This window comes from Mustelus asterias, unplaced genomic scaffold, assembly GCF_964213995.1.
Source record: "Mustelus asterias unplaced genomic scaffold, sMusAst1.hap1.1 HAP1_SCAFFOLD_244, whole genome shotgun sequence".
NCBI lineage: Eukaryota > Metazoa > Chordata > Chondrichthyes > Carcharhiniformes > Triakidae > Mustelus > Mustelus asterias.
The window spans coordinates 427,003-440,815 of record NW_027590215.1 but is presented as its reverse complement, the minus strand read 5'-3'; the positions used below and the strand labels follow the sequence as shown (position 1 = coordinate 440,815).

The window sequence follows — 13,813 nt, the reverse complement described above, 5'->3', positions numbered from 1 at the left end:
AGTGTCCCTGTACCATCATGCCTTGCAGCAGCCTGCCTTTGGCTATAGTTTACAATTGTTTTTAAAAATACAGCTAACATACATTTTAAAATCAGAAAATTAATGTCTAAATCCGAGTCCCTTGTTTAAATCTCTTACTGCGTTCATGTGTGTAGACTGTTCCCTTGTTAGCTTCTAAGTCTGATTTAGTCATTTAACTCAATGCTGGTAGTTTTGTTCGTGACTGAAATGCCTCATGGTTTAAAATTTCTCCAACCTATCAGGAACCTTCTCCAACAGTTTGACATTGCGGAGCTCGGAGTACAGCACTTGTTTCAGGAGTCTTGTGTGGGACTTGTGGACAATGTGGCTCGCCCAACGCAGCTGGTCAAGTGTGACCAGTGCCTCGATATTGCGGATATTGGCCTGGGAGAGGACACTCACGGTGGTAAGCCTATCCTGCCAGTGGATTTGCAGAATTTTGCGGAGGCAACATTGGTGACATCTCTCCGGGGATTTGAGGTGTCTGCTGTACATTGTCCATGTTTCTGATGGATACAGGAGGGCAGGGACCACGGCTGCTCTGGAGACCATGAACTTGGTGCTGGATTTGAGGTCTCGGGCTTTGAACTCTGTTCCTCAGGTGTCCGAAGCCTGCACTGGTGCATTGGAGTCGATGTTGGATTTCATCGTCGATGTCTGCCCGTGCCGACAGGAGGCTCCTGAGGTGTGGGAAATGATCCACGTTATCCAGGGGCTCACTGTGGATCTTGATGGGTTGGGGAGGAGGGAGCAGGAGTGGGCTGGTAGAGAACCTTTGTTTCCCAGATGTTTAATCTGAGTCCCATTCTCTCATATGTCTCAGTGAATATGTCGACGAGTTTGTAGATAAATTTAAGCTTTTAGTTCAGTGTCACAAGTGGGCTGACATTAACACTGCAATGAAGTTACTGTAAAAATGCCCTCGATCAACCCCTGAGTGTGCGCACTGACACACTCAGGTCGTGAACGAAGATCAGTCCATCGTTCAAACCAGCCTCCCATCCATCTACACTTGCCAAAACCACAGAAAAGCAGCCAGCATAATTACGGACCCCACACACTCGGACATTCTCTCTTCCGCTTTCTTCCATTGGGAAAAAGAAACAAAAGTCTGAGGACACGAACCAACCGAGTCAAGAACAGCTTCTTCCCTGCTGCCATCAAACTTTTGAATGGACCTACCTCGCATTAAGTTGATGTTTCTCTGCACCCCAGCTATGACTGTAACATTCTGCACTCTCTCATTTCCTTCCTTATGTACGTTATGGTTTTTCTGTATCGCGTGCAAGAAATAATACTCTTCACTGTGTACTTATACGTGTCAATAATAAATCAAATCAAATAGGCATTTTCTTCATTCATTTATGGGACATTTATTGCCATCCTAGTTGCCCTTGGAGGGTATTCCAGAGACAACCACATTGCTGTGGCTCTGGAGTCACATGTAGGCCAGGCCAGGTAAGGGCAGCAGATTTCCTTCCCGAAAGGGCACTGGTGAACCAGATGGGTTTTTCCGACAATCGACAATGGTTTCATGATAATCAGTAGGTTCTTAACTTTTTTAAAAATTGAATTCAAATTCCACCATCTGCCGTGGTGGGATTCGAACCCGGACCCCCAGAACATTAGCTGAATTTCTGGATTAATAGTCTAGCAAGAATACCCACTCGGCCATCACCTCCCCCCCCCCCCCCCCCCACCCCCCTTAGAGTCTGCGTACTGCAGCTCGATGACTGAGGCTGGGCTGGTCTTGGTTCTGGCCTGGAGGGGTCGGACATTGTTAGTTTCCCACTGGTCCAGTCAGTCCGCTCGACTGCAGTGGGGAGCTTCATGGCGCTGGGGTGGAGTGTTGCTGCGGGGAAGGTGAGGATGAATGTTGGTGCGATGACGCAGCCCTGCTTGACCCCAGTTTGTACTCGTACCGATCGCCTCACCATAGGAAGGAAGTGATTGCACTGGAGGGGGTGCAGAGGAGATTCACCAGGATGTTGCCTGGGATGGAGCAGCTGAGCTATAAGGAGAGACTCGATAGGCTTGGATTGTTTTCTTGACAGCAGAGAAGGCTGAGGGGGGACATGATTGAGGTGTATAAGATTGTGAGGGGTTTGGACAGATTGGATAGGAAGCAGCTGTTCCCCTTAGTTGAAGGGTCAATAACGAGGGGGCATCATTTTAAGGTGAGGGGCAGGAGGTTTTGGGGGATTTGAGGAAAAATGTTTTCACCCAGAGGATGGTGGGAGTCTGGAATTCACTGTCTGGGAGGGCAGTAGAGGCGGGAAACCTCACACCTTTAAAAAGCGCATGGATGGGCACTTGAATGTTTTGACAGTTCAAACACCATCAGCCAAGTGCTGGAAAATGGATGAGTGTAAATTTACTATAGTTTTGTCAGTGCAGACTCGATGGGCTGAAAGGCCTCTTCTGTACTGTATGACTCTATGACTTGTGAACTCGCTGGTGTTTCTGCAGTCGGGATGACTGAGTGAATCCCTTCCCACACACGGTGCAGGTGAACGGCCTCTCCCCAGTGTGAACTCGCTGGTGTGTCCGCAGGGCAGATGATGATCTGAATCTCTTTGTGCAGTGAGAGCAGCTGAATGGTCTCTCCTCAGTGTGAATGCGCTGGTGGGACATCATTAGCTGAGAGCTTTTGAAATCCCTCCCACAGTCAGAGCATTTAAAGGGTCTCTCTTGGGTGTGAGTGACATTGTGCCTCAACAAGTAGGGCAACTGACTGAATCCTTTCCCACACACAGAGCATGTGAACGGCCTCTCCCCAGTGTGAACTAACTGGTGTCTCCGCAGGCCTGATGCCACACTGAATCCTTTCCCACACACAGAGCAAGTGAACGGCCTCTCCCCAGTGTGAACTCGCTGATGGCTCTGCAAATCAATTAACTGAGTGAATCCCTTCCCACACACAGAGCAGATGAAAGGTCTCTCCCCAGTGTGAAATCGATGGTGTCTCTGCAGACTGGACAACCGAGTGAATCCTTTCCCACACTCAGAGCAAGTAAATGGCCTCTCCCCAGTGTGAACTCGCTGGTGTCTCTGTAAATCAATTATCTGAGTGTATCCCTTCCCACACACAGAGCAGGTGAACGGCCTCTCCCCAGTGTGACCGCGTCGATGAATTTCCAGCTGAGATGGAAAACTGAATCCTTTCCCACAGTCCCCACATTTCCACGGTTTCTCCGTGGTGCGGGTGTCCTTGTGACTCTCCAGGTTAAACAATTAGTTAAATCTCAAACAGAACACGGGTACAGTCTCTCCCGCTGTGAATGCTGCGATGTATTTTCAGGCTGTGTAACTGGTTAAAGCTCTTTCCACACTCAGTGCACTGGAGCACTCTTACTCGGGTGTGTGTCTCGGTGCTTTTCCAGCCACACTGAAATTTAAAATCTCCTGAAGCAGACAGAACAGAGAAACATTTCCATTCTGGATTCAAAGGTCGATAATATTCAGGTCCCGACGAATTGAGGCCTCTGTCAGATGTTGATGTGACATTTGGTTTGAGATTTCTGTCTGTAAATCCTCACCTTCTGATATCCTGTAAAAGGAATTTACAAAAGTCATCACAGTCAGTACAGGATAGAAATTCAGAACAGACAGTTCTAGTTTCTATGGAACATTCTTTCCTCTCTCATTCCCCAAAAGCTGCAAATCTCCATCCCACACACTCTCCCTCAATTCTCACTCTGCTGTATCTAATATTCACCCTCCCAATTCTCCTGAAGGTGCTGATTGAGGCTGATTGACAGATCCATGCTCACTGCTTCCTGCCCTGGACACAGGGAGCTGAAAATCTCCATGCAGGCTGCCAGACAGATGTCTATAATACTGGATAAAAGTGTAATATACAGGACATTATTTGAATTGTGATAGAGCAGGTATTTGAGGAAGATTTATACTTGGGTAGGGAGAGCACATGATCTGGAACTCGCTGCCCATAAGGACGGTGGAACAGAAGATGAATGGGAAAGACATCCCATGATATAGTGGGATCTGGAAAGCAGAATTTATTTCCCTTTCCAAAAGAGAAAATGCTGGAAAATCTCAGCAGGTCTGGCAGCATCTGTAAGGAGAGAAAAGAGCTGACGTTGAGGCCAGATGACCGTTTGTCAAAGCTATTTCCCTTTCTTTCCTCCTCTGCCACCGCTCTGCCTCGTCAATAAGACATTGGGACTCAGAGGGTTGATGCAGTTTGATGGACAAGTTGTCTCCATTCTGAGCAATGGGGAACAAGCTCCTCCCAGTCATTGACAATATTACCCCCTAAAACCTAAAATTTAGAATCCTAAAATGTGTAGGTTAGAGGGATTAGTGGGTAAATGTGTGGGGGTAGGGCCTGGGTGGGATTGTGGTCGGTGCAGACTCGATGGGCCGAATGGCCTCCTTCTGCACTGTAGGGTTTCTATGTTCTACTAAAACGATGCCGGCCTGCGCATGCGCCTTGTTGCATATTGCCCCCAATAAAGATGGCGGCCATGAACACGGCCCGAACATGAGGAGCTGCGGTACCGCTCGGTGCAAACTGGGTCCGTGAAGCTCTTTACCGAGGTTCACCGCTTACACAACCTGCTTACGCAGCGTTTCCGTCCACCCGCGAGATCCCTCGCCCCCTCCGTACCGTCAATCACCGCTAACCTATCTCCGAGCCGAAAAAACAGCCCCGTCTCCGTCGCCATTACCCACACTGCGCATGCCCCAGTCAGAGCGGGCTCCGCCCCTCATTCAGTGTGATTGGTTGGAGGACCAGCCTCTCCCGCTCGGACCTCCAACCGCGCCCCTTCTCTTCCCATTGGTGCGCGCTGCCGTCAATCAGCCGGGCATTGTGACGGTAGCTTGCTGTTTGTCCAATAATAACAGTGACAGAGTCTCAGTGTAACAATGACCCACACAGACTCCAATACAATCAGAGTGGGGATGGAGCACAGAGACAACACAGCAAAGCACTGACTTACTCTGAGTGTAACAATGACACACACAGGCTCCAATACAATCAGAGTGGGGATGGAGCACAGAGACAACACAGCAAAGCACTGACTTACTCTGAGTGTAACAATGACACACACAGGCTCCAATACAATCAGAGTGGGGATGGAGCACAGAGACAACACAGCAAAGCACTGACTTACTCTGAGTGTAACAATGACACACACAGGCTCCAATACAATCAGAGTGGAGATGGAGCACAGAGACAACACAGCAAAGCACTGACTTACTCTGAGTGTAACAATGACACACACAGGCTCCAATACAATCAGAGTGGAGATGGAGCACAGAGACAACACAGCAAAGCACTGACTTACTCTGAGTGTAACAATGACACACACAGGCTCCAATACAATCAGAGTGGAGATGGAGCACAGAGACAACACAGCAAAGCACTGACTTCAAAACAGAAAATGCTGCAAAACCTCAGCAAGTCTGACAGCAACTGTGGAGAGAGATTCCATGATGTGGAGAGAGATTCCATGATGTGGAGATGCCGGCGTTCGACTGGGGTAAGCACAGTAAGAGGTCTCACAACACCAGGTTAAAGTCCAACAGGTTTATTTGGTAGCACAAGCCATAAGCTTTCGGAGCGCTGCTCCTTCATCAGATGAGTGGGAGTTCTGTTCACAAACAGGGCATATAAAGACACAAACTCAATTTACAAAATAATGGTTGGAATGCAAGTCTTTACAGGTAATCAAGTCTTAAAGGTACAGACAATGTGAGTGGAAGGAGCATTAAGCACAGGTTAAAGAGATGTGTATTGTCTCCAGCCAGGACAGTAAGTGAGATTTTGCAAGTCCAGGCAAGTCGTGGAGGTTACAGATAGTGTGACATGAACCCAAGATCCCGGTTGAGGCCGTCCTCATGTGTGCGGAACTTGGCTATCAGTCTCTGTTCAACGACTCTGCGTTGTCGTGTGTCGTGAAGGCCGCCTTGGAGAACGCTGACCCGAAGATCAGAGGCCGAATGCCTGTGACCGTTGAAGTGTTCCCCAACAGGAAGAGAACACTCTTGCCTGGTGATTGTCGAGCGCTGTTCATTCATCCGTGGTCGTAGCGTCTGCATAGTCTCCCCAATGTACCATGCCTCAGGACATTCCTTTCCTGCAACCTATCAGGTTGACAACATTGGCTGAGTTGCAAGTGTATGTACCATGTACCTGGTGGATGGTGTTCTCACGTGAGATGATGGCATCCGTGTTGATGATCCGGCACGTCTTGCAGAGGTTGCTGTGGCAGGGTTGTGTGGTGTCGTGGTCACTGTTCTCCTGAAGGGTGGGGAGTTTGTGAGACTTACAGAGAGATTCTAGCCAACATTTCGAGTCTGGATGACCCTTCGTCATGGATTGGCTTGATTTACTTACTCTGGATGTAACAAACACAGTGTTTATTCCAATAATAAGTCAGGCTGCAGTGTGTCAGTGAACACAGTATTGGTTCCAATGTAATGACAGGACAGACGGTAGAGAATCCCTACAGTGCAGAAGGAGGTCACTGAGCCTATACCAACAACGATCTCACCCCCAGCCCTATCCCTGTAACCCATGTAGTTATCCTGCTAATCCCCGACACTGAGGGCCAATTTAGCATGGCCAATCAATCTAATCTGCACATTTTTGGAGTGTGGGAGGAAACAAGAGCACCCGGAGGAAACCCACACAGATACAGGGAGAATGTGCAGACTCCACACAGTCAGCTGAGGCAGGAATTGAACCCGGGTTCCTGGCGCTGTGAGGCAGCAATGCTAACCACTGTGCTGCCAGGCTGCCTGTGTTTTAAGAAATCTCATTAAAATCTGGAACTCAGATGGGGATATGGGTTGGTGTTAGGTGGGAATCAGATTTACAGAATTTCAGAATGGATTCCTGCAATAGCAGCAATCCAATTGCTATATGTTGGTAAGACTGAGGGAAGTATTTAAAGTGGAGACCATCGGTGTGTTTAAAGGTCGTGATGGAATTTATGAACTGAGAAAATATGTGAGAGCAAAGAAATCAATCTAGAAAATTGTAGTCACTTCACGTTGTTCCAGGAGAAGTGGCGTCTGGTTGTGGAGATGTCAGGTTTTACACAGCACATGGTCATTCTGAATGGAGAATCTCTGAGTTGTACAATTCACATCATTCAGGAGCCAGATTGTCTGCTCAGAAAGAGGAAGGTTTCTGTGACACCAATGGAAAGCAACAGACACACTCACAGACACCCTCACACACAGTCTCACACCGTGCAAATTATCTCCTGTCACTTTATTGTTTTTAGTCGTTTTGAAATAAATCCTGAATGAACTATAAAATAATTCATAAGTACTTGTTGAGATTCCCCTGAAAGACATCTGTACTGTTCATTTCACTCCCTGTAGCTGTGATTTCCATATTCTCGCCACTCTCTGTGTAGAGAAATTTATCCTGGATTTCCTATTGGATTTCTTAGTGACTGTTTTATATTGATTGTCTCCAGTTTCCCAGTAACTTCATTGCAGTGTTAATCTAAGCCTACTTGTGACTAATAAATAAACTTTACTTTTTGCTCTTCCCCACAAGAGGAAACACTATTTCTGGATCTAAACCTTTTATAATTTTGAAGACCTCTGCTCAGGTTACCCCTCAGCCTTCATTTCTCAAGAAAGAAGAACTAGCCTGTCAATCAACTGCAAGAAACACAACTGCAAGAAACACAAAGTTGTGATAGTAGGGGATTTTAATTTTCCACATACAGATTGGGACTCGCATACTGTTAAAGGTTTAGACGGGGTAGAGTTTGTAAAATGTGTTCAGGAGAATTTTCTACATCAGTATATAGAGGTGCCAACTCGAGAGGATGCGATATTGGATCTCCTATTGGGAAATGAGTTAGGGCAGGTGATGGATGTGAGTGTGAGGGAGCACTTTGGATCCAGTGATCATCATGCCATTAGTTTCAACCTGATCATGGATAAGGATAGATCTGGTCCTCGGGTTGAAGTTCTGAACTGGAAAAAGGCCAAATTTGATGAAATGAGAAGGGATCTGGGAAGTGTGGATTGGCACAGGCTGTTCTCTGGTAAGGATGTAAATGGAAAGTGGGAGGCCTTCAAAGGAGAAATTTTGAGAGTGCAGAGTTTGTATGTTCCTGTCAGGATTAAAGGCAAAGTAAATAGGAATAAGGAACCTTGGTTGTCGAGGGAGATTGTAACACTGATTAAGAGGAAGAGAGAGTTGTATGAAATGTACAGGCAGCAAGGAACAGATCAGATGCTCGAGGAGTATAAAAAGTGCAAGAAGCTACTTAAGAGGGAAATCAGGAGGGCTAAAAGAAGACATGAGGTTGCTTTGGCAGACAGAGTGAAGGAAAATCCAAAGAGCTTCTATAGGTATGTTAGGAGCAAAAGGATAGTGAGGGATAAAATTGGTCCTCTTGAAGACCAGAGTGGTACACTGTGTATGGAACCAAAAGAGATGGGGGAGATACTAAATGGTTTTTTTGCATCCGTATTTACTGAGGAAACGGGCATGGAGTCTACGGAGATAGGGCAAACTGGTAGGGAGGCCATGGAACCTTTACAGATTAAAGGGGAGGAGGTGCTCGCTGTCTTGAGGCAAATCAGAGTGGATAAATCCCCAGGACCGGACAGGGTATTCCCACGGACCTTGAGGGAAGCTAGTGTTGAACTTGCAGGGGCCCTGGCAGACATATTTAAAATGTCAGTATTCACGGGGGAGGTGCCGGATGATTGGAGGGTGGCTCATGTTGTTCCGTTGTTTAAAAAAGGTTCCAAAAGAAATCCGGGAAGTTATCGGCCAGTAAGTTTGACGTCGGTGGTGGGCAAGTTATTGGAAGGTGTGATAAGGGATAGGATCTACAAATATTTGGATAGACAGGGACTTATTAGGGAGAGTCAACATGGCTTTGTGCGTGGTAGGTCATGTTTGACCAATCTATTAGAGTTTTTCGAGGAGGTTACCAGGAAAGTGGATGAAGGGAAGGCGGTGGATGTTGTCTACCTGGATTTCAGCAAGGCCTTTGACAAGGTCCCTCATGGGAGGTTAGTTAGGAAGGTTCAGTCGCTAGGTATACATGGGGAGGTAGTAAATTGGATAAGACACTGGCTCAATGGAAGAAGCCAGAGAGTGGTTGTGGAGGATTGCTTCTCTGAGTGGAGGCCTGTGACTAGTGGTGTGCCACAGGGATCGGTGTTGGGTCCATTGTTGTTTGTCATCTATATCAATGATCTGGATGATAATGTGGTAAATTGGATCAGCAAGTTTGCTGATGATACAAAGATTGGAGGTGTAGTGGACAGTGAGGAAGGTTTTCAAAGCTTGCAGAGGGATTTGGACCAACTAGAAAAATGGGCTCCGAAATGGCAAATGGAATTTAACGCAGACAAGTGTGAGATATTGGACTTTGGAAGGACAAACCAAAGTAGAACGTACAGGGTAAATGGTAGGACTCTGAAGAGTGCAGTTGAACAGAGGGATCTGGGAATACAGGTACAGAATTCCCTAAAAGTGACGTCACAGGTGGATAGGGTCGTAAAGAGTGCCTTTGGTACATTGGCCTTTATAAATCGGAGTATCGAGTATAAAAGTTGGAGTGTTATGGTAAGGTTGTATAAGGCATTGGTGAGGCCGAATTTGGAGTATTGTGTACAGTTTTGGTCACCTAGTTACAGGAAGGATGTAAATAAGATTGAAAGAGTGCAGAGAAGGTTCACAAGGATGTTGCCGGGACTTGAGAAGCTGAGTCAGAGAGAGATTGAATAGGTTGGGACTTTATTCCCTGGAGCGTAGAAGATTGAGGGGAGATTTGATAGAGGTGTATAAGATTTTGATGGGTATAGATAGAGTGAATGCAAGCAGGCTTTTTCCGCTGAGGCTAGGGGAGAAAAAAACCAGAGGGCATGGGTTAAGGGTGAAAGAAAAGTTTAAAGGGAATATTAGGGGGGGCTTCTTCACGCAGAGAGTGGTGGGAGTGTGGAATGAGCTGCTGGATAAAGTGGTAAATGCGGGGTCACTTTTAACATTTAAGAAAAACTTGGACGGTTCATGGATGAGAGGGGTGTGGAGGGATATGGTCCAAGCGCAGGTCAGTGGGACTAGGCATAAAATGGTTCGGCACAGACAAGAAGGGCCAAAAGGCCTGTTTCTGAGCTGTAATTTTCTATGGTTCTATGGTTCTAATCCTTTCCTGATAAAAAAACCACACACGTTTTGAAAATCATTTATGCGATGTGGGCATTACTGGCTTGGCCAGCATTTAGGGGCTAATCCCTGATTGCCCTCGAGAAGGTGGTGGTGAGCTGCCTTCTACATTAAAGTCTCATCATTAAAATCTTCTCTGCCCCCTCTCCAGTGCCTGGATATTTTTGTTAATAATACGGTGACCAGAATGGTGTGCAGTGGTCAGTAAGATTCTTGATCAGAGAGTCACAGATTTTCCAAAAGTGGTTTGAGTTTATCCATGGTTTTAAATTAGATTCTTAGGAAGCAACAATTTAAAAATGATGCATAATAAACAGGGGGAAAAAAACAAGACCCATGGCAGGTGAGTAACCGAGGCCCCAGCACTGATCCTGCGTTACCCAAATAGTCACTGCCTGCCAGTTGGAAAAAGACCCGTTTAATCCTACTCTTTGGTTCCTGTCTGCCAGTCAGTTTTCTCCCCATCTCAGTACAACAGCCCCAATCCCATGTGCTTTACTTTTTGTGAAGAAGTTGCCGAGTTGGCGGATGAGGGGAATCGGGTTCACGTTATCTATCTCAGGACATAATCATCAACAACTTGTATTTACACAGAGTGTTGTGGGACTGGAGCAGGTTACTGAGATACTGAGGAACTTTGTTTTATTCATTTTTACGGAATGTAGGCGTCACTTGCTGGGCCAGCATTTCTTGCCCATCTCTAACTGCCTCCATTTCAGAAGGCATTTGAGAGTCAACCACATTGCTGGTTTGGAGTCACATGTAGGCCTGACCAAGTAAGGACGGCAGGTTTCCTTTTCCAAAGGACGTTACTGAACCAAATGGGTTTTTACGACAATTGATTAAAGGTTGAGGTTTGTCATTAGACTTTTAATTGAAGATTTTAATTGAATACAAATTTCACCATTGCCTGTGGTGGGATTCGAACCTGGGTCCCCAGAGCCTTACCCTGAGTCCAGTGATAATTCCACTGTGCCGCTGCCTCCCCTATTCATCCAATTGTTATTGTTTATCTCAGGGCGCAGAAACAACAGAATCCAACTTTGCCGGTCACACATGACGTCGTCTATGTTTCAGCAGGCTGTAATACTGATTAAATCCCTTCCCACACATGGAGCAGTTGAACGGTTTTGCCCCAGTGTGAACTCGCTGGTGTCTCTGCAGACGGGATGGATCAGTGAATCCCTTCCCACACAGGGAGCAGGTGAACGGTTCTGTCCCAGTGTGAGCTCGCTGGTGTTTCAGCATATAGGATGAATCAGTGAATCCCTTCCCACACACAGAGCAGGTGAACGGCTTCTCCCCGGTGTGAATGCGTTGGTGTCTCAGCAGGCCAGACGACTGAGCGAATCCCTTTCCACACACAGAGCACAGGAACGGCCTCTCCCCGGTGTGAATGCGATTGTGTTTCAGCAGATCATCACTTCTTTTAAAGGTCTTATTGCATTCTGAGCATTGAAAAGGTCTCTTATCAGAGTGAATGTGTTGGTGTTGATTGCAGTAGGAAAACTGAGCAAATCTTTTGCCGCAAATGGAGCAGGAGAACGGCTTCTCCCCTGTGTGAATGCGGCGGTGTCTCCGGAGGCTGGATGACTCCGTGAAAGCCTTCCCACACACGGAGCAGATGAATGCCTTCTCCCCGGTGTGAATAGGCTGGTGACTCAGCAGATGCTGCAAACAAGTAAATGTTTTCCCACACACAGAGCAAACGTATGGCCTCTCCCCAGTGTGAGTGCCCTGGTGTCTCAGCAGACTAATCCTTCTTTTGAAGGTCTTCTCACATTTAAAGCATTTAAAATGTCTCTTCTGAAAATGAATCTGTTGGTGAACGGTGCAGTGGGAGGACTGAGTGAATCTCTTCCCACACTGGGAGCAGCTGAATGGCCTGTCCTTGGTGTGAACTTGTTGGTGCTCAGTGAGATGCACTGAGTCGCTGAACGACTCTCCACAGTGAGAGCAGCTGAACGGTCTCTCGTGTGTGTGAAGGAGCTGGTGCTCTGCAAGGCGGGAGGACTGGCTGAACCTCTTCCCGCAGTGGGAGCAGCTGAACGGTCTCTCGTCAGTGTGAAGGAGCTGGTGTTGGGCCTGTTCCTCAGAGATTTCAATGCTTTGCCCAGAGTCAGAGCTTTGAAGAGGCTTCTGAATAATGTGATCGAGTTGGTGAGCCAGCAGGTTGGACGAACACATGAATTTCTTCCCACACACGGAGCAGGTGAATGAACTCTCACTATTGCGAGCTCGCTGTCGTGTCAGCATGTTTTCCAGCTGTATCAATCCCTCCCCACAGGAGGAGCAAGGAAACAGATTCTCACCAGTTTCCAACTGAGATGGTCAATTAAATCCCTTCAGATGTACAAATCTTCAAATCCCAATGAATTGATTGACTCTGTCTGACGTGAGATTTGATTGTCCAGACTGCAAATCCTCCTCTTCTATTTCCTGCAAAATAAGTTTACAAAGAATTACGTGGCTGGCACGGTGGCACAGTGGTTAGTCCTCCTGCCTCACAGCACCAGGGACCTGGGTTCGATTCCGGCCGTGGTTACCTGTCTGTGTAGAGTTTACACAGTAAGGAGTTTAACAACACCAGGTTAAAGTCCAACAGGTTTATTTGGTAGCAAACGCCACTTGCTTTCGGAGCGCTGCTGTGTGGAGTTTGCATATTCTCCACTTGTTTGCGTGGGTTTCCTCCAGGTGCTCCGGTTTTCTCCCACAGTCCAAAGATATTCAGGTTAGGTGGACTGGCCATGCTAAATTATCCATTTTCCCCCCATGGTGTGTAGGTTAGGGAGATTAGTGGGGTAAATAAGTTGGGTTATGTTGTTGGGGCCTTGGTGGGATGCTCTGTCGGAGAGTTGACTTGATGGGCCAAATAGCCTCCTTCTGAACTGTGGAATTCTATGAATATATCTATCCTGGACTGACAGTGATGACTTTTGTAAATTCCCTTTGCAGGATATTGGAAAGGAGGATTTACAGCAAGAAAACACAAACCAAACATCACGTTGAGATCTGACAGTCACTCGGATCATTAGGAGCTGATTGTTATTGTCTTTGAACAGGGAAGGAGAATTGTTTGTTCTGTCTGTGACAATACACAAACAGGCCATTCGGTTTATCGAGTCTGTACTGGAGTTTATCCTCCACATGAGTCTCCTCTCATTCTGATCACCACATCTCAGCTTTTCAGTTGATTTTTCCAATCCCTTTTCTCTCATAGGCTCATATATTTTCCTTTTGAAAGCATCTAAAGTATTTGAGTCAACCACTTCCAGTCGCAGTGAGTTCCATATTCTAACAACGTCTGAAGAAAGAAACATCTCCTATTTTCCTGTTTGATTTATTTGTTGTCTGTTCATGGTTCCCAGTAATGGAAGAACCAACAAGTGGAAACATTCCATTCACATCCCCCTACTTATCCCATTCAGAAAGTCCGTATCAGAAGAGACAACATTTTTCTCTTGGTTTGAGCTTGTGTGTAAATCCTCAATTTCTAACCCCCTGTAACAAAAAATATCCAAAATCCATCACGATAGAAAATCCAGGTACAAGTAATTCAGAAAGCTATTGTTTGTTATGAGGGGAATGGAGTAAAAGCAGGGAAGTTATGTT

At 46.6% G+C, this 13,813-nt stretch overlaps 1 protein-coding gene across 1 annotated transcript; it reads right to left on the bottom strand.

The window, feature by feature from the left end:
* Window positions 1–618: 618 nt before the first annotated feature.
* On the bottom strand, window positions 619–12,617 carry LOC144485915 (uncharacterized). The gene is made up of 3 exons (XM_078203983.1): window positions 11,368–12,617; window positions 1,742–1,873; window positions 619–701 (listed from the first exon to the last, which is right to left on the bottom strand). Exons 1-3 carry the CDS (start codon window positions 12,455–12,457, stop codon window positions 619–621), a joined length of 1,305 nt encoding a protein of 434 aa, XP_078060109.1. The 5' UTR covers window positions 12,458–12,617.
* Between the last annotated feature and the right edge of the window lie 1,196 nt (window positions 12,618–13,813).

Bases quoted from the DNA above. Each gene is read 5' to 3' on its own strand.
- LOC144485915 (XM_078203983.1), bottom strand. From the start codon at position 12,457: ATGCTGACACGACAGCGAGCTCGCAATAGTGAGAGTTCATTCACCTGC. The intron at 1,874-11,367 runs GTCTGCAGAGAC...CCTTCCCCGCAG, and splicing joins GGGATTCACTGATCCATCCC to CAACACTCCACCCCAGCGCC. The intron at 702-1,741 runs GTACGCAGACTC...CCCACACCTCAG, and splicing joins GCCTCAGTCATCGAGCTGCA to GAGCCTCCTGTCGGCACGGG.